At 36.9% G+C, this 27,418-nt stretch overlaps 2 protein-coding genes across 4 annotated transcripts; both read left to right on the top strand.

Moving 5' to 3' along the window:
• Window positions 1-1,181: 1,181 nt before the first annotated feature.
• LOC140946486 (GFP-like fluorescent chromoprotein amFP486) lies at window positions 1,182-5,766 on the top strand. Its single transcript, XM_073395614.1, has 5 exons — window positions 1,182-1,199; window positions 3,244-3,341; window positions 4,554-4,772; window positions 4,926-5,141; window positions 5,572-5,766. The coding sequence occupies exons 1-5, from the start codon at window positions 1,182-1,184 to the stop codon at window positions 5,696-5,698; spliced, it is 678 nt and encodes a 225-aa protein (XP_073251715.1). The 3' UTR covers window positions 5,699-5,766.
• Window positions 5,767-7,637: 1,871 nt separating this feature from the next.
• On the top strand, window positions 7,638-26,268 carry LOC140946422 (dynactin subunit 4-like). Of its 3 annotated transcripts, XM_073395538.1 has the most exons (16): window positions 7,638-7,776; window positions 7,955-8,025; window positions 11,360-11,547; window positions 12,936-12,979; window positions 14,049-14,150; window positions 14,721-14,735; window positions 15,887-15,960; window positions 16,622-16,731; window positions 16,974-17,028; window positions 19,030-19,084; window positions 19,560-19,633; window positions 20,639-20,693; window positions 21,276-21,653; window positions 22,464-22,570; window positions 24,317-24,395; window positions 25,012-26,268. In XM_073395538.1, the coding sequence occupies exons 1-16, from the start codon at window positions 7,642-7,644 to the stop codon at window positions 25,147-25,149; spliced, it is 1,680 nt and encodes a 559-aa protein (XP_073251639.1). In that variant the 5' UTR covers window positions 7,638-7,641; the 3' UTR covers window positions 25,150-26,268. The 3 variants fall into 3 exon arrangements, with proteins under 3 accessions (XP_073251639.1, XP_073251640.1, XP_073251641.1); XM_073395539.1 differs by lacking the exon at window positions 14,721-14,735; XM_073395540.1 differs by lacking the exon at window positions 22,464-22,570 and having other exon boundaries at window positions 25,012-25,150.
• The last annotated feature ends 1,150 nt before the right edge of the window (window positions 26,269-27,418 follow it).

Raw genomic sequence — 27,418 nt, 5'->3', positions numbered from 1 at the left:
TCAGGGACACCCAAATCGCCTACGATTTTTGGAGTTGTGTTTTTCAAATTTTATTACCAAGATATTGCGATTATTGTTTAAAAAAATCTTCTGCAATTTTCCGTATAAAGACAAAACGTCCCTAGAATCTTCTAATGAATGTACAGCGACTCCATGCCCTCGAACTTTTCACCGCACCCATCAGGGTAGCTGACAGTTTCGGGTGCGACGAAAACTTTCGAAACAACCAAAGTTGGAACAGAATGCCTTCCAAAATTGATATAAAATGTTTAATGACATGTACTCCTCATTTTCTGATGTCAAGACAGGTGGATCGAAAGGCTTATTACTCAAATAGTAGCAAGAAAGGAAGGCAGTATATCTGACGAGTGTGGGATAAAAGTATGTTATCAAATACAGCTACGATGCATGTTTTATATCACAAGAATTAAAATCCTGACTGCTGGTTCAAAAATTGGTAAATCGCGTGCTTCATTCAAGTTCTATTACAGTTCACTGCCAGTGCATGCCTAATTTACCCAAACTGACTTCACTTAAAAAGTGAAATGGGGTTTAGACGAATGGAAAGGTTATATAGAAATGGTTAGCCTTTCCCGAACTTAAGAAATTTCCAGGCAATATTTGCTCCTTTTTCGAACACTTAATTTACAGGAAGAAATTGTTGGGTGCCCCAGGTGGATGTTCAGCATTCACGTTTTTCGTTTTTTATTTCCGTACGTTCTTTTTTTGCGGTGTTTTAGTGGCTTGTGCTATAAGGGCGAGGTATAGTAATAAACCTACATAACCAAGTTAAGAAATAGTTTCAAGATTGCTAGAAATGCTTGCTTTTAATTTGAAAACTTTTAATTGTCTGTTACATAACTTCAGACATCACCCTTGAGTAACAGTTAATGTAAGGCTGTGGAAAAGTGCATGCAGACTAATTATCACGTGAACCCGCGCCGTTAGTAAAGAACAATGAATTATTTGTCCCTTTTATCCAGAACAACCCGTCAGGATCCAGACTGGCCTGTTTTCATGCGTCAATCAATGACTGTACTTTGTTCCGCGGATCTATCCTTAAAATCTATCCACCCTAACACGGCAATCAGTTCAGCTTAGTCGGTGACGGAGTGAACTACAGCAGCTTAACTCGACTTTTTAGTGAATCAGTTTTGACAAACAAGCAATTTGTTCTCAACATGGCTCTTTCAAAGCAAGTAAGTGAATTTTCCACTCCAAGCAATGAATTTGAAGTCGAATCCTGTACTTTGACAATAAGGACTAAACTACCTGTATTTGTAGACCATGTAAGACCATGTCACACCCTACGGACAGTTATCAAACGTTACAAAAAGGCCCACTCTCAGTTGACTCGGTTATTATAAAACATAAAGCTGTATAATTTTTCTTTTCTTGCCTTTCTCTGCCTTGGGCGGCTAGTGGTTTTTTCTTGAATTTGTTAATCTATTTTTGTATTAAACGTTATCAATCGTCTTTCGAGTGGAAATTTGCAAATCAGAGTATTATTTTATTTTCAGAGTTTTCCTCCGTTAAATTCATTTTGTGCAATAAATACGCATGATCCAATATGAAAATTTACAATACAAAACTCAGTCACTGCAGACCTATTCCAAGAAAAAATGCCGCGATAAACCTTAAATGTCACAGACGCCACTTTCTTTTTGAAATTACGAGAAACATTGGACCCAAATATAGTCTTGCGGTGTGCCTGCAGTGAAAGCTTTCATCGAAATTTTCGAAGAAAACAAAAAAAAATTTTCGGACAATTGTTATTACCAAATGAAGTATTTTCATCGTAAACCACTTGAGTAGGTTACTTGTTTGTCTGAAGTTAGGACTACAAGTACCGAAGAACTCGCGACACTGCAAGAGACATAATTGAGGGCCTGCGCAGTTCAAGCCTCTACCCCAATATTCACACAATTCTGCACCTTCTGTTGATTACCCCTCCTGAACCCAGTTACAAGTTCTGTCTCAAGCGTTTCCACATGTTGACATTTATTCGTTATATCGAGGTATAATAATTTACGATTGCGCTTCTGGATTATTGTGTTTGTTATGACGAATTCGATACATTTACTGTAATTTTGGCCGGGCTGAAGAAAATCGTTCCTTATTCCGAGGACTTCATTATATAGAGGTTCATTAAATCGAGGTTCCATAGTTAAGAAATTAAGTGAATTTTCCATGCTAAGCAATGAATTTCAAGTCGCATCTACTTTGGTAATAAGGACAAACATAGCTACATTCATGATAGGATACAACCATACCACACCCAAACGTTACAAAAAGGCCAATACCTCACTGAATGCAAGAAAGACAAAGCTGTATTACTTTATGTTTGGCCTGCCCTTTTCTTATTTTAACTCTTAAGCTAAGATTTTGCACGAGTTGAATCTCTTTAGGAAATGAGGACTAGTTAACGAAGCTGCATTTCATAGCATTACTATGCCACACCTACCGGTAGTTATAAAAACGTTTCCATAATGCCAACAATCAGATCAGATTCGATGAAAGGTCAGGCTGTATAATTTTTCGGTCGTTTTCACAAAAGAAATTCGAAAGTTTAGAACATAGAACAAATTTTTTCTTTCGTTTTGAGTAAAACTCTAAGATTAGTAATCACCCAGAACAGCAAAAAATAGGTTAAAAATCTCACAACAAACTGAGGCAAAACTCATCTTTTCAGTGTAAAATCACTATCGTATAATTCTGTTAAAAAAGCTAAAAGTTTGTAGTGGATATAATACTTTACTCATGGTCAAGTTTATCAATCAGTTAAATCTGATGCAACTTAGACTAAAAGGAATTTGCAATTTGCAATTTTGCAATTTAGTCGTGCTATAGGTTATGGTTTTTGATTCTCGCGTAAAATAAAAAAAAATTCTTCAAAATCATTAATTGGCAATTTAAACGTGATATAAATATTGAATCGAAAGTCAATTGATTTTTTTAGAGTGCTTTTACTAAACCGGTATGAGTGACAATAAATGTAATAGTTACAGGTAAACAAAGAAAACAATAAAATTAGAGCGTATTATAGTTCGTATTAGTCTATCTATTTCACGGCTTAAGTAAAATCACTCTAGATAGATACTCTCTGAATAGCTTTGCTTTTGCCCAACCTATATTTGGAATTTTACAACCCTGAACAGTGTTAAGCTTCCTAATCTTTAATTAACTTCGCAAGCCACACTTGCATTTATGCGAATGTATTTTTGTGTATTTTTTTAAATGCAGGTTATCAAAGATGACATGGCGATGACATACCACATGGAAGGATCTGTTAATGGACATTTCTTTACAATCGAGGGTGAAGGCAGGGGAACGCCGTACGAGTAAGTCGATCAGCACACCTCCCTTCATCTTTAGGTCATGTTAAGTGCAAAAGTTCTTCACTGTTATAAGTCGGGAGAATGAGATTTCTAACACCAGAAAGCTCAGAAACATTTCCGAGCTCCAGGTGAGAATCGAACTCACGACCCTCTGAGTTCTAGTTCGGATGCTCTTGAACCACCGAGCCACTGGAGGCTCTATTAACCCTTTAAACCCCAAGATCAAAATTTGAATTCTCATTTGTTGTCCCTATTTATTTCCTACAGATGTAGTAAGGAGAAGTTGATAAAATATCAGGCAAATTCATCTTGTGTGATCATGTCCGTAATTCTCATGACCGTCTCTGTTTTACAAAGCATTGATATTACAAGGAGAAATTTGATGCTGATCACTCTTAGGGCCTAAAGGGTTAAAGGCGCGAACAGGGTTGATCTTTAATTATAACTACACCAGTCATTAAGTTCATTTAAGAGAATAAAGCTAGTTATCGGCTTGGGAATATTTTTACGATGCAAAGTCAAATTCTCAAATTATTTTAAATCAGCTGTACTGATTAGCGAAAGATTTCGAAACCTCAATCATGCCAAAAGAGATATTATGGTCTTTGGTGCAATAGAAAGTTCTATGAAGTGAAAGTGGTTATACTAATCATCACAGGTAAAAGCCAGAAATTAATAACAACTTTCCTTTAACTGGAAAATCTGACACGGATATGGTGAAACACGGTGGCAATAGGCCACGACGATCGTTAATTTCTTGCTGATAGATCAGGATCAAACGTCATTTATATCATCATGATACTATTATCTCGACGGTGACTCTGCCAGAGTGATGACCTGACCCTTTATTTCCAAAATTGCTTTTTTAAAAAATTGATTGACGGATTATTTTTTTTTCTGAAGAAGAAACAAATAAAAGCTCATTACATTAAAATAAACCTGTTTAACAGTGTTAAATGCTTTGGGGTATAGTTAAGTATTATAAAAGAGGTATTTTGTCGCGATAGGACTTGCCAATAATCTTGTCACATGGCGCGAATTAGCATTGCAGAATCGAAATGAAACTAAATTATATAGCAGGCTGTCCTGAACCTTTCCTGCTATTTAGTTAAATTACACTGATGAGCGGGCAGTTTAGCCTAGTTCTCAGAAGGCTCTTCTCTGCTTTTCGTATTTTGTTTAATTCGTTTCTGTGTGTTTGTTTATTTTTTGTAGGGGAAAACAGACTTTAAAACTACGAGTAACTAAGGGTGGACGCCTCCCATTCTCCTTTGACATATTGTCGGCTGTGTTTTGCTATGGTAACAGAGCCTTCACTGATTATCCTAAGGGAATCGTTGACTATTTCAAGCCATCATTTCCTGATGGATACACATGGGAAAGAACTCTTCAATTTGAAGATGGCGGATCTTGCGTAGCCAATGTGGATATAAGGTATAAATTTACTAATTTTACGATCAAAGACGCTTAAAATTTAGAATTAATTAATTAATTATAAGAAATATAACAATATTGATAATAACAATAACACAAATAATACAAAAATAAATTTTGTTATTTTCTCATAAGTTCCTTTTACGTCGATAGCCTTGACAGCAAACGCAACTGCTTTATCCACAAGTCCAATTTCACTGGGATGAACTTTCCTGCTGATGGACCAGTGATGCAAAAGAGGACAACTAATTGGGAGCCGTCCGTCGAAAAAATGACTGTGAGCGAGGGGATATTGAAGGGAGATGTTACCATGTTCCTCTCGCTGAAAGATGGGGAAAAGCACCGTTGCCAGTTCCATACGTTATACAAGTATGTTTTTTAAGCTTCTTTCTCAAAGTAACAATATAAGAGAACAGTTTAAGATACCACGACGTCGGCGGTGGAGCAAACGTCACTCAGAAAGTGACTTCACGTTCATTGTTTTATCAAGACATGCTTTTCCTTTGTTTAGCTTTTTGATACTTTGGTTAACTACATATAGTTACGTTCTCAACGTTCCAGGCCCTCAGATTTTGCGGACGGTGCAAAAGCGGGCAGGAAAAACAGCGCATTCACCGATTATCTAAACGCTTAGAACTGCAGGTTACACGAGTAACTGGCTTATATTTTTTTCAAACCAAACTTTCAGCGATCATTCCAGAGTATTTACCCTGGGCTATGAGTACTTCACGTGGGTGCCATTCTTTAGGTTTAAAAAGAACTTGTGTTACAACACAATATATATATTTTTTCTGCACAGAGCAAAGAAGGCTGTCGAATTGCCATCGCAAAGTCACTATGTGGAACATCGCCTGGTGAGGACAGACCTTACTGCTGGAGAAGTTCAACTGGATGAGCATGCTGTTGCACGTTTAAACACCGTGTGAGCAAGAATCGTTTTCCTTTTGTACTGACCCTGATATCATTGTAATGCAGATCAGGTCAGCAGAAAATAAAGCACAAGTGAAATGATTTACTGCGAAGTGTTCTCTTTACTTATCCATAACTGGTCGCTAGTAACAAAGATGAACGCGAAGGTTTTTTTTTTTTTTCTTGTGTCCTTGTTTCAATCCCCTCGCCCTTCTCATTTCCCCCTTCTTTTCGTTCAGTATTTTATTTTCATGCTTATCCGGAACAGCACTGACCAAACTCACGTTTTGACCCTTTACTCAACTTATAGCTGCGATTTCCAGGATCTATGTTTTCTAAACTCCAGCTAGAACGGCGCTTTGTGGAGAATCCTGTACCCTGCAGTTTCGAAAACTTAACTCTACTTGTGCATCTATTGCTTTTTTATTCTTAGCCATCAAAAAGAGACAACATTACCCAAAAACATTTATAAAGGCACTGAAGACCACAGCAACAGACTAGTGAGGTGGGACAGCCGGATCAGTGTGTATGCCTCCGAATACCAAGCAAGTAGAAAAACAGTAAAATAATCTTTACTGCAAAAAAAAAAAAAACGAGAGAAAAAATAAAAAGAACAAAAAAATCAAATGGTAAAGTTTATCTCTTTATATTTTTTCTCTCGAGGTAAGGATCAGTTTAATGTTTTTTCTACTTAGTCATCAGCTTCTAAGGTATAAGATTTCTTGTGACTCTTTTCTTGACTCATATAAAATAAGAAAGAAACATTCATGTCCCAAAGGTAGTCTCAACTTCTTCTGTAGCAATAATAGTAAAAAAAATATGTAACCATCCTCTCCCTAAAGAATTTAAACCCTCCAACAGCCTTGCAGCCAGCTGCATCATCGGTGCGCGGAAACGATACTGCGTTGTATGCGCTGACCGCCTTACTAAAAGAGTCCTCCCTGACGCTAGTTTAGAAAAGGTTCGTGTCCAAAAAAAATCTGCAGAAGACCCAGAGGAAACATACCGCGACTTACATAGAAGCTACAAGCCCTTTAGAGAATGTGAGAACTCTGAGCGCCCTCCGCACCCCCGCCCCAAACGCTCTCGAAACGCCTTTTACGCAAGCTAGGGGAACCGAGTGGTATTAAGGCCGGTATTAGACATTGATGTGAATTCAGGCTTCCGGGAACTTGCCCTTTTGATGCAGTGGCTTGTCAGTTGTGCTGAAATGGATCGTTCAACTAAACTTCAATTTAGATATCCGAATTAATTAGCAGCCGAGTTGGCTTTGATCATCTCATATCCAACAAGCGCGAGGGGAGTAATTGTTTTATTAAAAACGCCCACAAAATATCGAGAATTCTTCACAACCTTATTTGTAAAAACAACCGATTTTCCGCTTGTTTTTAATGTGAGCAGACGCGTGCAGTTACCATATTTAGGGACCATGGTATAATGGCTCATATACCATGATGGCTAAGCCAATCAGAGCTCTAGAGTTGCATTATCCAATGATTCATTTTTTTTTATAAATGAGTGAAAAGTATAACATCAACTGCAGACCTCAAAGGAACAGAACGAAGGAATAAAGACTTTGAGAGGTATTGTAACACTTTATTTCAAACTTTATGTGTACTTTTCAATTGAAAGATCATTACTTTCTTGCAAAAATAATCGGAAACCGCCTGATAGGGTTTATTCAATACAAAACGTTGCAAAACGTTTAAATTTATTGTGGGTCGACCCCCCAAAAAATTAGAAGGGTTTGTATGGAGTTTTCTAAGCATAACTGGGCTATGATCTCAGAGACAATTTGCCCCGAAATGCTCATTTTTGGCAAGTAGGCCTCTTGGACATTGTTCTTTCAGAATATCCGGACAAATCCCATAATTTCTATTTCATTTTTTGACGTCATCACTTTTAGTACTCTATATACCCAGAATGCATTTCGTCTCAATGCGGGGCGAAAAAATCCAAGATGGCGTCGCCCTTCGAAGGCGATGGTGTACGTGTATTACTGACTTGTTCCTGTTCGGCGCTTTCGCCACCCTCTCGATTGTACTTTTGTCGACACTGCATTAAGCTGAGATGTCCACTTTGTGTGTCTCACGAGGTAAATCTTTCACAAAAGCCAAGAGTAATGCTGACGATTTAAAAGTCTATTTACATTTTAATGGCAAGTACGAAAATTGCAGATGGCCATATGGATAGTTTTACAGAGAGCTTATGGCCTAATACATGGCAAATTACCGAGGATAAGTCTTCATTGCTATCGTTTTTATTTTTTTAAGGTCGATTCTTACTACTGCCCAAACTGTTTGGAAAATATGCCTTCGGCAGAGGCTAAAGTTAAAAAGAACAGGTAAGAATCATAATCGGTGTTTAGATCCTGAATATTTTTATTTTGCTCTGGATTTTTGAGGGTCTTGGTGGCTCGTTAGTGAGATAAAATGACCTTATCATTCAAGAGTCTTGGTGGCTTGTCAGTCCCGACTTAAGAGCCACTGGGGCACTGAACCACACTATATACCTTTCTTGTTGTTTAAGACCCTAATCTTGACTGACAAGCCACTAAAATATAAACCTTCACTTGTTCCTTAAACCTTATGCCTATATACCTTTATTGCCAATTAACAATAAAATTGATAAAGTCAATTATTATTCTTTCAAAATTCAAACTATGTTGCCATTTCTGATTGGCCCTAATACCCCGACTAATTCTTCATAACAAACTGGCACTTACCATATTTGGAAGATGCAAGCAATATACCATCAATTTGATGATATAAATGATATACCATCAATCAACCTTGTTTCCAGGCGTGGAAGTCTAACTGTTTATTCCTGAGTGAACTGAAAAAGAAAAAGACGTTCACGGCTATCCAATTTGAAATAGCTGAGATTCTAACTACAGTCAACTTTCGATAACTTGAACCTTCAAGGGAAATGGAAAAAAGGTTGAGTTATCAGGAGCTCGAAGAAAATAAGGAAAAAAACAGTTTTTACTACACAGTGAACATTTTAATCACATTTAATTGTAGAAATGTTTAAGTGTTTGTAATTTGGTCAGTGTAAAACGCAGACTGTGGACTGCAAACTGCAGACTGCGGACCAGGGGTAAAATGCAGAGAGAGTGTAAAATGCAGACTGCAGACTGAAAGTAAAATGCAGGCTGGGTGCAAAATGCAGAATGAAGACTGTACTCCTTCTTCTTCAAATAGCTAGCTGGTAATCAGTTACACACCTCGCTTCCTAGTCGAAGTACATTACACATTCTTGCCAAAAGTTCAATGAACATCCAAACAGCTAAAGTCTGCCTACCTTGATTTTCAATCCTTTCATAGAAGGTCTTCGAAATTTCCTGCAGAACATCTTCCTTTGTTGTTGGAATGATTTACTCCCTTTTTTATCGCCATAATTCTTTTAAATTCTTTCTGTACATTATTTTGGGTCAGCAGCTTTTATTTAAGCGTAAACATTGTTGTGTTGTACCAATTCACGGTCACCTGTATCGAAAGTTGAAGCGTGAGGTCTCTTGAACGGAAAAAAGGTTAAAGATTGCGATTACTAGTATGTTTTCGCGTGTTCCAGAGCAAGGAAGGAATGGATTTGTGAAAGGAGATGTCAAGTAAGTGTAAGTGGTGTTGTTTACATGTATTTTAGGGATTGTTTTGGCCCTTAAACCCTTCCGCGACTACAGTTAATGCTCGGTCTGCATTTTACCCCAACCTGCGTTTTACTCTTAGTCTGCAGTCTGCATTTTACACACGGTCTGCATTTTACCCCTGGTCCGCAGTCTGCAGTCTGCAGTCCGCAGTCAGAGTTTTACATTGACCGGTTTGTAATTGTAGAGCCATGATTCGAACTTGTTTGAATTGAAATTTCGAGAAGACAAAAATTAAACAAGTAAAGGGGTTGTTTTATGAGAAAGCCTTGTCATTGAGGAAACCCAAAGAGCTCGGCTGGTGATTCATCATGTTCATCATCCTCACGCTTAGCCCCTGATAGCGGACCCTGATCTGTTGAACAACCACTTTGCTTCCACCTCATGATGCTTGTTAGGATCAACACCAAACTCTCTGCACATTTTACAAGAACTTATCAACTCACTATCTGATAATTCCACAAGCTCATTCGACCATCGTCCTGTTACCTATTGTGAATTGCTGAAATAGCTTAAAGACTTGAGATCTGATTGTTCTACTGGAGCTGACCAAATACCCGCTAAGTATCTAAAGATGATTGTCTGCCGACCACATTTCCTCTCCGCTGACACAAATTATCAATAGTTTCATTTCAAATAATACCTTCCCTGCAGCTTGGAAAATGGCAAGAGTGTCTCCAATACCTAAAGTCGATTCCCTAATCAATGCTGACAGACCCATTGCTATTCTTCCTGCACTTTCTAAGGTCTATGAGCAACTTGTCCACAATCAAATATTGGAGTTTATCGAACAAAATCTCGTATTTAATGAACGTGTCACAGGATATTGTGAAGGACATTCTACTACTACAGTTCTGCTGCGAATGAGGGATGACATAATAAGAGCAATGACAAAAAGTGAAGTCACTCTCATCGCTTTTGCCGATTTTTCCAAAGCTTTTGACACCGTTGACTATTTAGTAGCTCTAAGGAAACTACGTGCCATTGGGTTTACCGGTAACTCATTAAACTGGGTACCCAGCTACTTAACATCTCAGCAGTAGTTTGTTAAAGTCAACGACAAACAGTCTATTTTTGTTGACGTACCATTTGGGGCTCCCCAAGGCTCTATATTAGGACCTCTTCTCAAATCTATTTAACCGTAGAGTTCCAGTAATTGCGTCAATATTCTGCGAAATGTAATGCCTTAATATACCATGAAACAGGATTTCCCCCGCTATAATATTTCACATCCTACTTTACTGACTCTCGAGAATTCTTCAGAGTATTTTCTTTTTAATATGCGTGTATAAATACAGAAAAATCAAGGGCCTTGATTCAGGGAAAATTACATCATTGCCCAGAAGCCAAAATGTGATCAATTATGTGCATCACTTCAATCTTTGCCAAAAATAAACCACATGCTCATCACAAGTCTCATTTGTAAACAAAGAAAGTGGTCACGATTCTTATTCCATGACCAGGCAAAAAGCAAAGCTTTAGAAATTTATTTTCGCACATTTTTGTTTTGTTGTAAGTCAAACACAAGAACTTTAATCTAGATTCTTACTCGAGCAACTGCATTGGTTGCCACCAAAATGGCTAATTTTGTGCCAAAATGAAATGAAACATACGTATCTGGGACTAGCTTCTGACCTTACTTAGCTTTTTACCCCTACTGCCAGAGTCTGTACGGGCGGAGGCGTAAGCTGACGTCGTAACCAAATTTTCTCGGATGAATAGATTACGAAATTATCTTGGCAATGGGGCTCTGGTCGTGCGCTTCATGCACTTGGAGCTCTGTACTAACTACTTAGTAATCTAGTTTTTAAAATGCTTTAACAAGGAAAACAAGTGTCAAACAGCGACCTGGAAATATCAATAGATGGACTGTATTAATTTTTCTCTGAGAGCAATACTGTATACGTTTTGTTGAGTAGATTAATGTTACAAGAATAAATGCCTCTATCTATTAAAGGCCCCCACTTGGATCCCTAAAGTTAAATAGACTGTTGATTGGGTCAAATACAGTACAGTTTCTTGTATGTCCTAGATGTGCCAATTGTTTTGACTGCCCAAGTTGTGGAAATACATTGTCCACAAGAGCCACAGCAGTTGCCATACAGTCAGACAAGTCAGGTGATGATGGCAAAGCAACACAAGCCAAGAAAGTTTATTACCTTGCTTGTGGGTTCTGCAGATGGTCTTCTAGAGATGTAGGGATTGAAGATAAGAGTGTGGGTGAGTAGTAACAAGAGACAATAAAGTTTTTTCTTCCTTTAAACTTGGCATGCCAAAATATTTATATTCATGTTAGAATATTTTAACCTACTATACTAGCAGGATGATTCTCAATTGCCTTCGTCTCCTAGCCCTAATTCTCAAATAATTAGGGCTAGGAGACATAGGAAATTAAGAATCAACCTAGGTTAAAAAATTTTAGCTAGAATTTTATTTTGACTTGTAAAACAAATTATACAGTTGATTTTAGAAATTTTAAACAAAGTAAATAATTTAATATTTAAAGAATAAAAGCACTACTATTAAAATGTAAGTAGTATATGAAAGTATTGCCGAAGGTTTCATTTGAAAGGTTTTACTTCGGGATTTCATTCATAAAACCTTGTACAGAATTATGACTGTGGTAGAAATCCAACTGGACCCAGGATCTAGCCTGTTCCAGGAATTCAGATAGTGGAACGTGACTTGAAATTGTAATCAGAGGAAAAACAGGATATTAACCCAAGATCATGTAAAATACTGTCCAGGATCACAAACAGGATCATAAGTGATCTTACAAGTTTCTCTGCAGGATCCTATTTAATTGATTGGATTCTGGGTTCAATTTAGGTTTCTAGGAAACTGTTCACCTACCCCTCCCCTAAGCTAACATAAACACTTGCTTCTCACTTAGGGCTATAATGTTGGCTTAGGGGACGGGTAGGCGGGTAGTTTCCCAGAAACCTAAATTGATCCGAATCCTGCACAGGATCCCGTTTATTTTTACATTAGTAAAATCCAACTAGTGGTCTATTATCAATGCTGTGTTCTGATTGGTTGAGCTACTACTAGGCTATATGTTATAGCCCACTAGTAGCAAAAAGCGCTGGTTTTTTGGCAGCAAAAAAGGATTACAGTCCAGCTTTAACTAGCTAAAATTTTTTTTATTCTCAATATTTTTGACCAACTAGTTGGATTTTACTAAAACAATAATTTCTTCATGGCCTCTGAGTCAATAGCCCATGAGGCCTTTGATCTCATGGGCTATTTACTCAGAGCCCATTTGGACTCAAGGAATAATAATGTTTTAATACTCGACAGGGTCTTCATTCACAAACTTAACAGTTTGAGCTACTTTGTACAGTATAATCAAGCAACACCACAGAAAAGCATTACTTAGTGGCTATTCAGATCATCACACTTAAGGATTCTTACCCACACACTCAAAGAATTAATATTATTTTATTAGAACAACCATGTACAGTATAGTAAACAGCTCCCCAAGAAAGTACTGCTGAAGAGGTTTCATTCGATTTCAACCACAGGCACAAGTTTGAACTAGCAATTAACAAATCTTTACTCTGGATATGAAAGGGTTAATTTTTGTCTTGCATTTTTCGTTTGTCTAGCAAGTGGAGCTTGGCAGGAGCAGGAAAGTCCCGCTGCAAAGAGGGTAAATTAATATTTGATATTGTGGCCAGAAAAACTCTGATCACTTGAATGATTCCAGGATAATGATCATGAAATAGTCAGGTAAAGGGTGCGTAGACTGAAGCTCAAAGTAACTCATGATGAAATTTTAAATTCCCCCAAGTCCATTCATCAGGGTTCTTACAGGTCATGGAAAACCTGGAAAGTCATGAAATTTAACAATTTCATTTTCCAGGCTTGGAAAGTCATGGAATTGAATTGTTGGTCCTGGAATTGTAGTTATGTTTAAAAGATAAGTTACTGCAGATATTAAAGCAAGGACAATGTAAAATAAGTGGACACCAAAATTTGTGTTGAACTTTGTTAGGTCCAAAACAAGGGAAATTTAGGCAATAAAATTTTTGAGAGTAAAAGCTTAAGTCATGGAAAACTTAAAAAGGGCATGGAAAAAATTGTGGAAAAATCATGGAATTTAAAGAGCTCAAAAGAGTATGTACCTTGTTCATAAGCATGTTTGAGGCAATTGGAAGGAGAATGTAGCAGTTTATCAGATGATACTTGGGCCTGGGAGGGGGAGTTACTTTCTACATGTTGTATAATGGCCTATACTGAATGGCTTTGCCTGAAAGGGGTACCTGTTTCAGGTATCAGGTGTATGAAAGAGTATGGAGAAAGGGGAGAGAAATTTGCCATTGCATGAAATGACCTAAAAGAGTTAACAGGCGTGAAAACTTTCTGGTTTAGTGATTTATTCATATTTTAAACACTGTGCATTTACAGCAGTTAAAATGGATGCAGCATTCTAAATTAGCTATGTGAAGGGGGTACCATTTGTCAGTTAAAGGTATACAAAAGGGGTGCATGTACCATTTCCATCAAAAAATGGTTTATAAAAGGGTAAGAGGTTGGACCTCGGAGAGGAGCCTTCCCATGCAAGAGTTAAATGAGTACCAATTCCTTCCCCCTCCCCCCCCCCCCCCCCAACCCCTTCTTGGGCCTTGTGTCAGGCATCCTGTCAGTAATTATTCTAACTGAAATCTGTTTGGTTCTTGTAGTGCTCTGGTAAAATTTCTTTTTCGTGTGTTTGTTAGGTTAATACTCTTGTAGAATACTACAGACAGCTTGCTACAAAAGAAAAAGTTGAAAGGGAGAAAAAGAAATTAACCAAACGCCGCAACTATATGCACATATCAGTGAGTATTTAAAATAAGACATCAATGTTGTTTAGATTTTTGTTTATAATTATTTTGTTTATATTTTTTTAGTTATAGATAACAATGATATTGAAACAATCTGGATGAAAATAACAATTCACAATATTATTATTTTTTGGCCATTTAGTTTTTGCAAGAGTCTCTTTCGAAATTTGATTCCAAATGTGATTGTAGTGAATTGAATGACAGTAAATTATCAGTCATTTTAAGACAACTTTTAACTTGGTATTCTTTAAAAAACTGTAAATAAAAAAATAACACTTGCTTGTTTCAATTGAAAGCATATCATTGATAATGTTGTTACCTTTTTTTACGCTTGAATCAATTTGTTGTGTTAAAAATTTTTAATTTCAAATTAACAAGAAAAACCACTTAAGTTCTTAAACTACCTTAAGACAAGGAAAAATCGAGGTATCACTCAAGGTGTTTGTGATTCTTTCTCTAAAAAATAAATATAATTATTATTAAATAGGTTTATTAAAAGCTGATTGATTTTTCTGTTATATCTAATCCCAAATGCTGTAAAATTCCCTTTAAAACTGGACACAGTATATACCAAGGAAGGTAAGAAAACGTTAAACAACATAAGTATAAAGTAAATAAAATATTGTCTTATTCACTAAAATATTCCTTTGAATAATTAATTTTAAAGGTTTGCTAATTTTGATTTATGAGACATTCTTATTTGTATAAAGAGTAATATTACATAACAAGCTTTTGTCAGACTTAAAGATATTTGAATTAAAATCAAGTTTTTACAATTTTGATTAATTGTGCTACATGTCTATTTAAATCTGTACAGTTCAAGATGTAAATAAGATTCTTAAGGCCAGTGGTTTTCTTATTATTAATTTGTCTATATCACCACAAAAGTTTTTGAAGAGCTTGGTGTTTTGTAGGTGTTGTAGTTGATTTTTTATCACAGGTAAGTTTTATTTTTCTTTTGTTTCAACTTCATTAGCGTTTTAACCATACCAAAAAACAAAAGGAAAAGAAATATTACGTCAGATGAAAACAAAATTAACTACAACATAGGCAATAATTGCCTTGATCATTTGTAAGGGCCATCTGTACAAAGTCTGAGGAAAACATAATGACCACTTAAATATAAATCATTTTGGAATATAATAATACTATTGTCTGAGAATGGTTTCTTTAAAAAAAATTGGAGGTTTACAACAGTCTTCACAATTGCCCCAGACTGACTTCTGTTTGCTCAAAGTAATTCTTCTGAATTGTCAGGTTTGTCCCATGTTGCATGAGAAATGTTTCCCTGTGATTGTCTTGATTGCAAGTCTGAATACTTGTCTCAAGATGATATGGAAGCCAGTATTAACTGATTGAGGGTGTCATTTGATGTTTATACTTCTTGATTTTTTAGGGCAAAATTGAATTAGAATTCACTTTAGAATAAAAGTCAGCAAAAAAGGTTTAAGAAAACGTTTTAATGTGGCTGTAACATCATTTTCAAGTGACAAATGAAAAAATTGACTCAGTGTATATATATAGTTTGAGGTGATAAAATACAACAACAGTAACGCATTTCAGTGTGGGTGGTGATTACATCTGAACAAATGGTTTTGGGTGCATGAAAAAGCATGTGTGTTTTTGTGTTTCTTAGTTCTTAGTAATTAAGTTTCATGGCCAAGAATGATCCGCTAGTACAGCCCTTTTGCCAAATTCCAAGACTAAAGCAATGATTCTTTGCTTTTCAGGATAAGTTCAATTTATCATCGTTAACAAGACGCAAGAGTAGTCTTTCTTATCTGACTAGTTTCAGCTCAAAAGGGTAGGCATTGTGTTGTTTAGTACATTGTGTGGATCATCATTCTAGGTTTCTGGGAAACTGCCCACCTACCTCTCCCCCAAGCCATCATTTTGCCCTAAGTGAAAAGTAAGTGTTAATGTTAGCTTAGGGGAGGGGTAGGTGGGCAGTTTCTCCAGGAACCTTAATTGATCCCGTTGTGTTTATGTTACAGTCGACTCCCGATAACTCGAACCTTCTAGGGAAATCTAAAAAAGTTCGAGTTATCGGGAGTCCGAAGCAAAACAACCAGAGATAAGGAAATTGGATGGGGAAGGAATGCAAGATTAAGTATCATGCACACTTCATGATCACTTCAAGATATTGATATTTTGAAAAAACAATACAAAGAATACTTGGTTTGTGTTGAAATAAATTCAATGTTTCCAACTTCAGTACAATTTTTTTCGACTTTAACGTGCGCTTAAAACGTGGTTCGAATTATCAAGAGTAGAATTATATAGCTATTGTCTGAGGAAATCAACAGGACATCGATTTTGGTTCGAGTTAGCGAGGGTTCGAGTTACCGGGAGTCGAATGTATTTTGTTTTTGTTTTGTTTTTTTCATCTCTGCTGTTTGTTGTCACTCAAATTGAACACCTTGAAGAGTGCTCTCGTGCACCTGTGTTGTGTTTTACTTAATTAGGAAAGAAATGGTTGATGAAGAAGTGGTTCTAAAAAACCCTAGTGAAGCTGTGGAAGAAGTGGAAACATTGGCTGAAGAATTTTATAACAAAACTTTAATTCTTGAAAAAGGTAACATTAATTTACTGGTGCTGTAAATAGATTTGTTGTGTTTATATTATGTTGTGTGTCAGTGTGTAAACTTTCTAATCAGTAAAAATTTCACCGAAACTTCAGCCAGCTAACCACTAATTATTATGGAAGTGGTATTGGCCTTGTCTACTGTTTATAGAACTGCATGTTTATGGTTCGTCTTAAGAGTTGACCAAGTTGCTTGTCAACTATAAAAACATTATTTTCTTTTCTTTTGTTAGTTCCAAATCTACAGCAGAGGTTGTGCCAGCCAGACTTTCAGCCAGAAACATTAGCGTAAGTTTGCCTTAATCATCATCATCATCATCATCATCATCATCATCATCACCACCATTATCGTTACCACTTTTGCTTTCATTGTTGTTATCATTATCATTATTCTTAAATATATAGATTTAGCCAGGACTAAAAGCGAAGCTCAGGTTAATAATAATTATAAACAAAAAGAATAATAAATTGTGTAATGTTAAACGGGGACAGCAATGAAAATTGCATCAAGGTCAATAGATCTAATTAGCAAAAAAATAAATTTGCTCGTGTAGCACATTGCTTTTTCTTATTGGCAAAAAAACAATTTATTTGCACGTGTCTTTTGTCTTTCTTTGCCGTTGTTTTGCACGACTAAAACGTAAAACTTTCTAGTTACACATTATTTTTATGGAGGAATTGTCATATGTGCTTACAAAAGTTTTTGTTTTCTGTGTCCATGTTCGCTATTATTTTTTCACTGCCACTCATTTTCACCTGGCTGCTAGCATTTCTCACTTTCTCACCACCGCTGTGAAATTTTCATGTTTTCTTTTCCAATGAAATCGTCTCCCTAGCTCTCTCTCTGTTATCCACGTGAGTGTAAACATCAAAAATAACATCGAAAAAGACAGGACTTTGTTGGTTTTTTATCTCTTTAAAAGTCCGGGCAGTCATGCGATTTTTTTTCAGTTGCATTTGGGTTGACATACCTGTTGATTGAGTTATTTTATATTGGTGTGCCTGTGGTGCGGACAGGCGGTCGGCCGATCGGGCAGTGTACGGACACGTAATTACCAAATTTTCTAGGATCGATTTACTTAGCTATGGAGCTCCACTATTACCACAATCAACACTATCCTTATCAGTATCATTGTTATCATCACTGTCATCATCACTGGCATCATCCATCCTTGTCATTCCAAGTGCAATTTTACGGTGGAACCTCTTCCTTTGGGACACCTCTATTCAAGAGACATCTCCATTCAGGGGACACAAAATATGGTCCCAGAAAAATCTTCACATAGTTTTTTTGTTTCTGTTACCTCTGTTGAAGAGACACCTCTATTCAGAGGAAAGGGACACTTTTTCTGGGACCTGAAACCCTGGTTTAACCTCCATTTTAGGGGACGCCTTAGTCCTTAAAAAGTGACTGACCAAAAAAGCGTTGATAAGTTTCAGTGTACACTAGTCACAATGATGACAGCTTTCACGAAATGAACTATCTTACTTAAATCTATGTAATGCACTTGTGGGATTTTTCAACACACAACATCACAGAGATAAGTTAATCATGTTTTTTTATTCATTATCTAACTACTTGAAATAATGACTACAGCAGATTCTGAGGCAGAACAAAAGGAAAATATTTTATTTCTTTGTTAGTCATTTACAAACCCCAACCCAATCTCCATTCAGGGGACTCCTTTATCCATGAACAGAGATTCTACTGTATTCCAAGGATGCTTTTCCTCATTAATCTGTTTTTAACCCTTTAAGCCCTAAGATCAAAATTTGAATTCTCATTTGTTGCCCCTATTCATTTCCTACAGAAGCAGTGGGGATAAGTTGATAAAATATCAAGCAAATTCATCTTGTGTGATCTTGTCCATAATTCTCATGACCACTCTGTTTTACAAAGCATTAACATTACAGGGAGAAATTTGATGCTGATCACTCTTAGGGCTTAAAGGGTTAACTGGTGGTTGTATTTCCTTACAATTTCTTCACCCAAACTCTTTACAGCAGATACTACAATATTTGCTAAGCTTGAAGGTGGAGACATATATTCAAACACAACATGCAACAGACTAGGATACAGTGGTGCTTCTTTTTTGCAGAATATGACCAGACACCAAAGATCACAGCCCTTAGACCTTGTAAAAATTTAGTGTCACATCGTATCCCTTCTATTGTATGCCTTCTTGCAGGGAGGAGTCGGAGGGGGGAGGGGGGGCGGGCGGGAGCATTTGCTTGTTTTTAAATTCATTGACACAATATTAACTTTGACTTGTCGTTGTACAATCACAGTGATCTTCATCCAAGACATAAGCATCTCTTGGCCAAGAGGTCTCAGCGTTGCCGGGTGGGTAGCCTATTTATCATGTCTTTTCTCTTAGGTTGAAATATTGGATAAAAACTCTGAATTTCATGTTACAAATCAAGGTAAATTTTGTTTAACACTTAAGAATAAAAGTAAGCGAAAAAAGTTTAACCGACGTTTCTATGTCGCCATGACATGATGGTGCTCATGAATTTCATGTTGAGATGAAAAATAGTAACATACAAGAGAAGTACCAAAGAGGTTTCATTTAAAATTCACACGATAGGATTTTATCCACATACACTTACACGTGTATATGTCTATAACTAACTTACGGAGAGAAAATGTTAAGGGTATCTCTGGCTGTGTAGATGCAATAATTTCTTTTACTAAGGAATGTCTGAGATGGATGCTGAAATTACTATCACAACAGCAAACGTTGGTATTATTATCCTTAGATTTAAAATAATTTTGTTTTAACATGCTTGATGCCTGAATATCCTTTATTTCGAAACAGCAATGTGAACACAATCTAAGCAAACCAGAATTCAACCCTTCATCAATAAAGTTCAAGATTCAGTTAGGAGCAGTGTAAGTAGTAGAGAGGTAATAGAAATATGGTGGTGAATTTTACACCTGGAGAATTCACAGGGTTCGAATTAAAATCACTGCTTTTAGCCTGAATCTCTAGGCTTTTTTGTCAGGCTTTTAGAATTTTTTCCCGGCTGCCAATAATGAATGAGTTTGCTTCGTACGTGTTCAGCAACGGCTGATGATTTCAAATTCTGGAACCAGTAATGATGAACACATTTGTTCCCGGTAATTTTGCTGCCCACGTCTTGCAAATCCCAGCATGTTAGGATCGTATTGAAACAATCAGTTGGGAGATATTTGTTTGTCTTTTTCCAGCTTTCGAATGTAGATGTCTTCACCACATCGTTGATTCATGTGACGAGAACGGCATATTCTATGAATCACTTTTATTCACTTTCCGCGATCTGTGAAATTTGCCAAGAACCCGTTGCTGGCCATGACCAAAATCTTTTTAAATTAAAAGTTCACTTTCTTCCCTAAGAATCCTTGAAAATATAAAGTGATTTTAAAATGCTTTCGCACATAACTTGCATTTGCCACACTTGAACAAACGCATAAAACAATTAGTCGTCCACGGTGAACAAGAATTCTCATTTTTAACTTTTGCAGCACGAATTTCCAAACCTTTGTCTACTCTTTCTACTCATTTGAAAAAAATTCCAAAAAGTTTTTAAAACGTTTCTTGGCTGCTGTAATATCTGATATGAAATGTTTACAACAACATTAGAGCGACTTCGATTTCAGTAGGTCGATCAAAGCATGAAATGTTCTATTTCTTCGGTAAAAAGACGCCGACAAGTGTGGTCATCTCAATAGCCCACAATGAAAAAATGTCAGCTTTACCCTGTTTAGCAGCCCCAAAAGGCAAAATGATCTGTAAAGGGGATGTATATTTTAATCTGTATGAGCCCCACAATGCTATGCAATGGCAACATGAGGTCATCATAACCTCTCCCTCAAAAATTCATTATGTAAAGTAATTCATCTTTGTCTCTCTTTTAGTCATTATCTACCAATGCTACGAATTTCGAATGTTCCAGCCCTAAAATTTGGAAAGGTGCGTACACTGTTTTCATCTCACAATACATCCTAATTCAATGACCATGAACGGGCAGGCCCTGATAGTAAGTGTAGAGGCCTCAGTAATATTTTGAAGTTTCATATGTTTGTCTTATAAGAAAACGAATAATTATGGCTAAGGATATTGCATTGGTAAGACTTTTCATCTGGCTCCCTCGCTTTGAAAATTTTGAAGTTTCTTATGTTTGTCTTATAAGAAAACGAATAATTATGGCTAAGACAGCAGTACCTTACAGAATCAATTGTTTCCGGTGTTGCATTGGTAAGACTTTTCATCTGGCTTCCGCGCTTTGAAAATTTTGAAGTTTCTTATGTTTTTCTTATAAGAAAAAGAATAATTATGGCCAAGACAGTAGTAGTTTCCAAAATCATTTTTTCCGATATTGCATTGGCAAGAATTTTCATCTGGCTCCCGCGCTTTGAAGGTAGTATTGTTTAATGGTTTTGAATGGAAACTTAAACCTAATAAAGTCAAATTACTTTTGTATCAAGTTTTAAATACTTCAGGTCCTACATAAAGGAAGGATGAACTTTGACATCCAGTCTCTTGCTTTTGCAGGAAGCCCAGGTGACTCTCTCCTTCACAAATCCAGTGGAAAATTTATTAAAAGTCACTTTGTTGAACATCGAAGAAGATGAAAAGGACGCTGTTGCTGAAAAGGAGAAGGAGAAGCAGGATGAGGGCAATGATAAAGGAGCTGACAGCAAGATGGAGGAAGGCAAAAAAGACGATACAGAAAAGACCAAAGAAGATGGAGCAAAAGACAAGGAAGAGAAAAATGTTGATGATGAAGGAAAGAAGAAGGAGGAGGGAAGCGAGAAGGCTGCTGATGATAAAAAGAAGGAAGGTTCTGTTGGTGTGATGGGGATAAACAGGAAGTTTGATCGAAGCATTGACAACAGTTGTGAGGGAAGGTCATTTGTTCCCACTGCTCAGGTAAAGTATGTTAAATGTTGCCCCATCTCAGTTTACTTGAGTAAGTTTTAATATTTTATAAAACATGTAGAACCGACAGGAAATATAATTATTGATACAAGGAGTAACTGACTCGAAAAATAGAAAGGTGAACTCAGACAGTGACTTTTGGAGACTGTGGACACTCATGTTACTGTTGAGGTAAATCTACCTGTTAGATTTGGGTCATTATCTGGTTGCATTTTTCAGGTCAGCAAAGGTAAGCACTTTGCGGGAGAGAACTCAACGCGCCTGTCTTGAGCTCCACGCATGTCTTGTGCTTGCTTTCTCATTCCTGAAAAAACACCAAAAATAAAGTCTGCTCCGCAGGCTAGGTTCAGTTTCCTTTGGTATTAAAGCCTATGAAGTGTGTTGACAACTTCATAATATAGCTACATCTTTGTCGTCATAAAAGTAATATTTATTATCTGTTTGTATTACTGTTGAGGACATAATGTAAACATTATGTTGACAATGTATGGTGTATATACACCTCTCAACAGGCATTACACAAAAGGCGTTTTAACAAAGAGGTTCAGAAACGGGAGCAAGCAATTTAACCCTTTTAAGTCCTATGAGTAACCAACATCAATTTTCTCCTAATAATTTCAATACATCGTCAAACGAAAAGCAATGAGAATCAATAAAATGATCACCTAAGGAAAAATACTTTGATGTTTTATCAAATTCTCTAAACTAATTATTTAAGGAAATTTATGGGGATCAGTCTGGAGAATTTGTATGTCAATATTGAGGCTTAAAGGACAGTAAGGACTGTTGTCGTTTTCTTAGGTCACCCTTCCTACCTACCCGCTCATGTTAGGAGCACGTGACGAGGCAGCTGAATTTGATGAGATGGATTCCTCAACATCTGCAGAGATGTTTAATGATGATCCAAGGTTTGTTTTCAGTAAGCACTTCCATTTCTGCTAGGCTGAGGAGAGCCCAAAATGTTTTCAAGATAACGTGAAACCAGAAGCATATAACCCCGAAGCATATAACTTTGTCGCAATGCTGGGGTTTTTTAAGGAACCAATCAAAATTTACTTCCTAATATGGAATTACTGATAAGCGAGATTGTCGCGCGAGTGCTTTATAGGAAAATTGCGATGTAAATGATGCGGTGCAAAGAGCATTTACTGTTTTACGAGGTAATATTTGACGAAACACGGAATTCACTACATGTATTAATCCCCAAACTTCACTAGTTGCTGAACTCGAAAGTGAAAATTGTGCAAAATTCGTTGCCATCGTCGCAGAAGTGATGCGTGTAATAAGAAGAATGAAGCGCAAGTTAAGAAGACTTCAGATGCCGGCGATCATGTTTTCAACTAATGCAAGACTAATGTTATGAATGAACAAACAGAAAACAATAAACAGACAAATTGTTTCTTGAAAATGTTTATTCGAAAACCCACAAGTGTACCGTTAAAAGCAATTCACGTAACACTGACTGGATCGTGAATCCGTTCCCACAAGTAAAATAGGCTGAGCACATGGCAAAAATCAACACTAAAATTATCTGTATAAGATCGGGCGCATTTCCCAATTTTTCTTGAAAACTCTATCAAAAATATATAAAACGTCTATTTATAAATACATGAACTTCCTTTCAATAACGTACTTTCCTTGAGTATAACGTGTAAAATGTAAGTTTACCTGAAAATTATTTAAAAAGGTTAATGACTTGGTCGCAGTGCAGAAAAAAACAAGCGCTCCGCCGTGAAAGAAACAAGGTCGAAGTGCTGGAGGGTAAATTTCGCAGCTTAAAACTTTTCTTTGTCCCCAAAAATAAAAAAACGTTTACATGTTACACATCTAATCAAAACTGCCATATATACATGTGTACATGTGTTCGCGCACTGCTCTGAATGAGAATTAAAAAATCTACCCTCACAAAAAAAAGATTCCGTTCCGACTTCGTGGGCGCCTTGTAGAACGCTTCTGCAAAGCTTGCCATATCACCATGCTGGTTTTGCTGAATGAGAACAGAAGCCGCAGATAACTGTGTAAATATTGTTACCTGGTGTCGTTGTCATTGTTTTTACGAAGTTTCAGCGCGATTTTAGTACTTTTATATCGTTTGACCTGACAGTGTAATAAAAAGAGTCTCTTATCACCACCAACTGAAAATTCAACCCAGTATTATTCATTTAAAAACCCCTCTGTAAATTGCTTGTAGTGAAGTTGGCATCCTTATTTAAGATAGACATTAATCAAAGGTTGTCCTTTTGATTCCATCTGCACACTTTAAACACCAATGCCAAAGCCAACATTACTTCGGTAAAGTAATGCTCAGCACCTTTAGGATTTCATTCGTAAATTCAAAAAGTGCTCCGAAAAGTACTGAATTTTCAATTTTCTTATTTTATCCATAAACTTAAAACTTAGATCCACCGTATGCAGCAAAATAAATATAAACAACATCACCAAATAGAGACTGGTTAGTAGCTCTCACTTTAACGCTGGCACATGAGAATTTTACCTATAAACTCACCTCGTACAGAATAGTAAAAAGTAACACAGGGTCAAAGTTTGTGCCAAACTTCATAATCGAAGCTTCGATTCAGAACGATGTAGGGCTTAACTTTTATGTCTCATGTCAATGACTGACAGTTTTTTCTGGTATTTGTGGTTTATCTCAGATTTGTTGTGAATCGACAAGCCAACAAACTTTGGTTTCGTGTGAAGGTTATGCCTAAAAAACCTTTAGGCGATGTTAAGGTATGTTTGATTTCATATGCCGAATAGATTTTTGTTTGGCCATTTTCCATTCGTCAATTCTTGTTTTTAGACGTGTTACCCATAACACTTCAGCCTTATGGGCTATTGACTCAGAGCCCATTCGGGCTCGAGGAGTAATTGTTAAATATATTCTGTTGTGTTGTGTTTCTGTCTCATTTTTGCCTCAGTTTCTTCTCCTTACTGTAAGGATCAGTTTATCGTTTTTGCTAGTCTTCCGAGATCTATATTTTGTCTCAGATAGATCTAATAAAGATCTAGCCTGTGAACAGGCCTTTTTCCCTTCCCTTTCCTCGCTATTTTTTTCCCCACACAGAGAGCCTGTTCACAGGCTAATAAAGATCCGTCACTTCTCACTGGTTTGTCGCTGTGTTTGAATCAGTCAAATTTATTTAACCACGTAACACCTAGTGCCACAAAAGTGTACGTTCCTTCTTTTGAGCTTTTGAATGCGAAATACACCCCTCGAAAGAAACTGCCTCAACAATTTTGTCACCTATTTGAGCGTCTTTAGGCACATTTGACGGTGAATTCCAGTCATACTGTTCTCAGTAGCCTCCGATATAAGGTTCTTGACGTTTTGTGTTTATTATTGCAGTTCTCGATGATTATGCAGTATGACTACAAGCATACAGCCACAGCTTTGGTTCGAGGCAGCCAGGAATCTGAGGAGCAGATTGTGACGCTGAAGCATATAATGCATATCAATCTTGGTCCCGTACAAAGTGAACCTTAAATATTTATAAGGACCAGGGGATAGACTCAGAGAATATTTGGATTAGAATAGGTAGTGGTTTAGGGATATAATACTTTATGAAACATTTCAGTGGGTTTTCTGGGAGTCCTTCTCGGTGACAACGATTCGCTATGTGAGAACGAGTGTTCATTTTAGTATGGAATATGGATTGTTATGATATGGACAGTTGTTGTATGACCAAGGTCAGTCAAGATGCTTCTAAGCCTTGACACTACCATATGTACGAAAAGCGTCGACGTTTTGGCAAGAGAAAAACCAAGGTGGAGTAGGGGAGAGGACCAAACTTAAGGCGAAAAACAACTCACCCATCCCTCCTCATTTAATTTGCACTTGCCCCCAACTTTCTGCTTTGTACGCATGGCAACTCTTGCTACTCGGCTTGAATGAACCATGCAATGGTACACGTATATACGATGTGTCCCCGTTATGTACAAACGGCCCCACTGTCACGGGAACGATGCCACTTATTAAATGTATCTAAACTCGGAAAGATTTGCCACGGCTGTATAAAGGCGTTCCGAAAGAAAGATTGTTTGAGTCTTGATTCAATAACTATTTCTTGCACCCAACAAGCAAAATGTACGTCTCTAAAAAGATCTCACGCGCGGCTTAAAACTAAACACTTTTTTTGTCCAACAGTAGGGACTTAACGATCCCACGACGCGACGGCAACGAGAACGCCAAAAAAAAAAAAATTAGTTTAGTAGGCAAAACAACAACTTTGCACGTGCATGTCACTTTTTTGTACATTTCTTTTCCGTTTTTGCGCGACTACGACGTGAAATTGTCTAATTTTACTTTTTAGGGGAGACGGAAACAAGCGACGAGAGTTTTTTTTTCTCTTTCTAACTTTGAATATGGTTCTTAGAAATTCAACTCTGGGAGGGTTGGCCTACATTTGACAAAGTAAGTGAGTTGGAATAATCGCGATTAAGACCGAAAGAACGCCAATTCCTTTTTGAAGCGACGTTTTCGCTGCCGTCGGGTCATCGGATCGTAAAGTCGCTAGTATTAGGTAGAGTAGCCAGGCCTTAAAAAGTTATCCGTTGCTCCAAATATACTATCACAAATACCAAATAAATTATTTAAACGAGTTAATATAGGTGAGACTGGACTTCTGTGAGATCCCTGACCCAAGAAACAACCCTACCCTTTACAACGCACAGCTCCCCCCCCCCCCCCCCCTTTATAAAATAATATATAGATTTAGCTAGGGCTAAAGAGCGAAGCTACCATTAAAAAATATTTAATTTAAATCAAACAATAAACTTGTAATCCACAAATCAGTTAACTTAAGGGCACTGGGAAAAGCTAAGTGATTTTAGAGTGAAACATCTCACATCAAGTTGACTTATATGTTCACCCAAAAAATAGCAATCATCTTCGATCACATTCAAGAGCCATAACGGCTCCTGGTCACAGTAGATTAGGCCTGGAAAACAAATCAGGCTGAATCTTTTGCGTTCGATAAGTTTACTTTACAAAATCTTGCCAACAAATCTGAAGGTGTGTAAACCAACCTTTTATGCTTTTTATACATCACATCTGAGGTGAAACAGTACTATGAGGCGCTGTATTTATCATACAGACCTCGGACAGAATGCAGTATTTCACTGTTTTTCAAAACAATTGTACTCAGTCAATATTCAGGACGATCAATCGTTGGCTTTTAACGAAACCGTTCAAAAAATTTCCAAAATCACCTATACGGCCAGCCAGTTCTCGGCTTTTGACAAGCGGTCGAGTGTGTGAATGAACATTAATAGAGTTACGCTTCAACATAATAAAGAATTTGTTATGTTAATTTTTTTTATTTAATGGCTTTATAACGATGTGTAATCTTGAAAAGCGTTTGATACGCGTGACATTTTGAGTACTCCTGCAAGCGATGTTCATGAAAGACTGAAAATAAACGGTACAGCGATTAAAATTACAAAAGAGACTTCTAACAATCAATAAAAGAAATATAAGTCGGTGAAACATTTAAAGAGACAGCAATTTTTATTCACGAAGACAAGTATTAAAGTGTCTCTAAAATCCTGAGTCTTTAAGTTTATGTTTTAAGCCGGCTTCCCGCTGTTTGCTTTTTTCAAAGATGAACTCGAGGCAAGAAAATCGCTCAAAGTTTTCTTTCTACAAGCAAATTTATAACTAAATATTCTTCGGGACGTTTTTTTTCTATTTGCGGTGAGAAAATATATTTAAAGGCTTTTTAAAGTTTTGTAAGCTTATATCAAACCTGATACTA

This window comes from Porites lutea, chromosome 8 (assembly GCF_958299795.1).
Source record: "Porites lutea chromosome 8, jaPorLute2.1, whole genome shotgun sequence".
In the NCBI taxonomy this organism is placed as follows: Eukaryota; Metazoa; Cnidaria; class Anthozoa; order Scleractinia; family Poritidae; genus Porites; species Porites lutea.
Note: the sequence above shows the minus strand (reverse complement) of the source record. Positions and strands in the feature narration are given on the sequence as shown.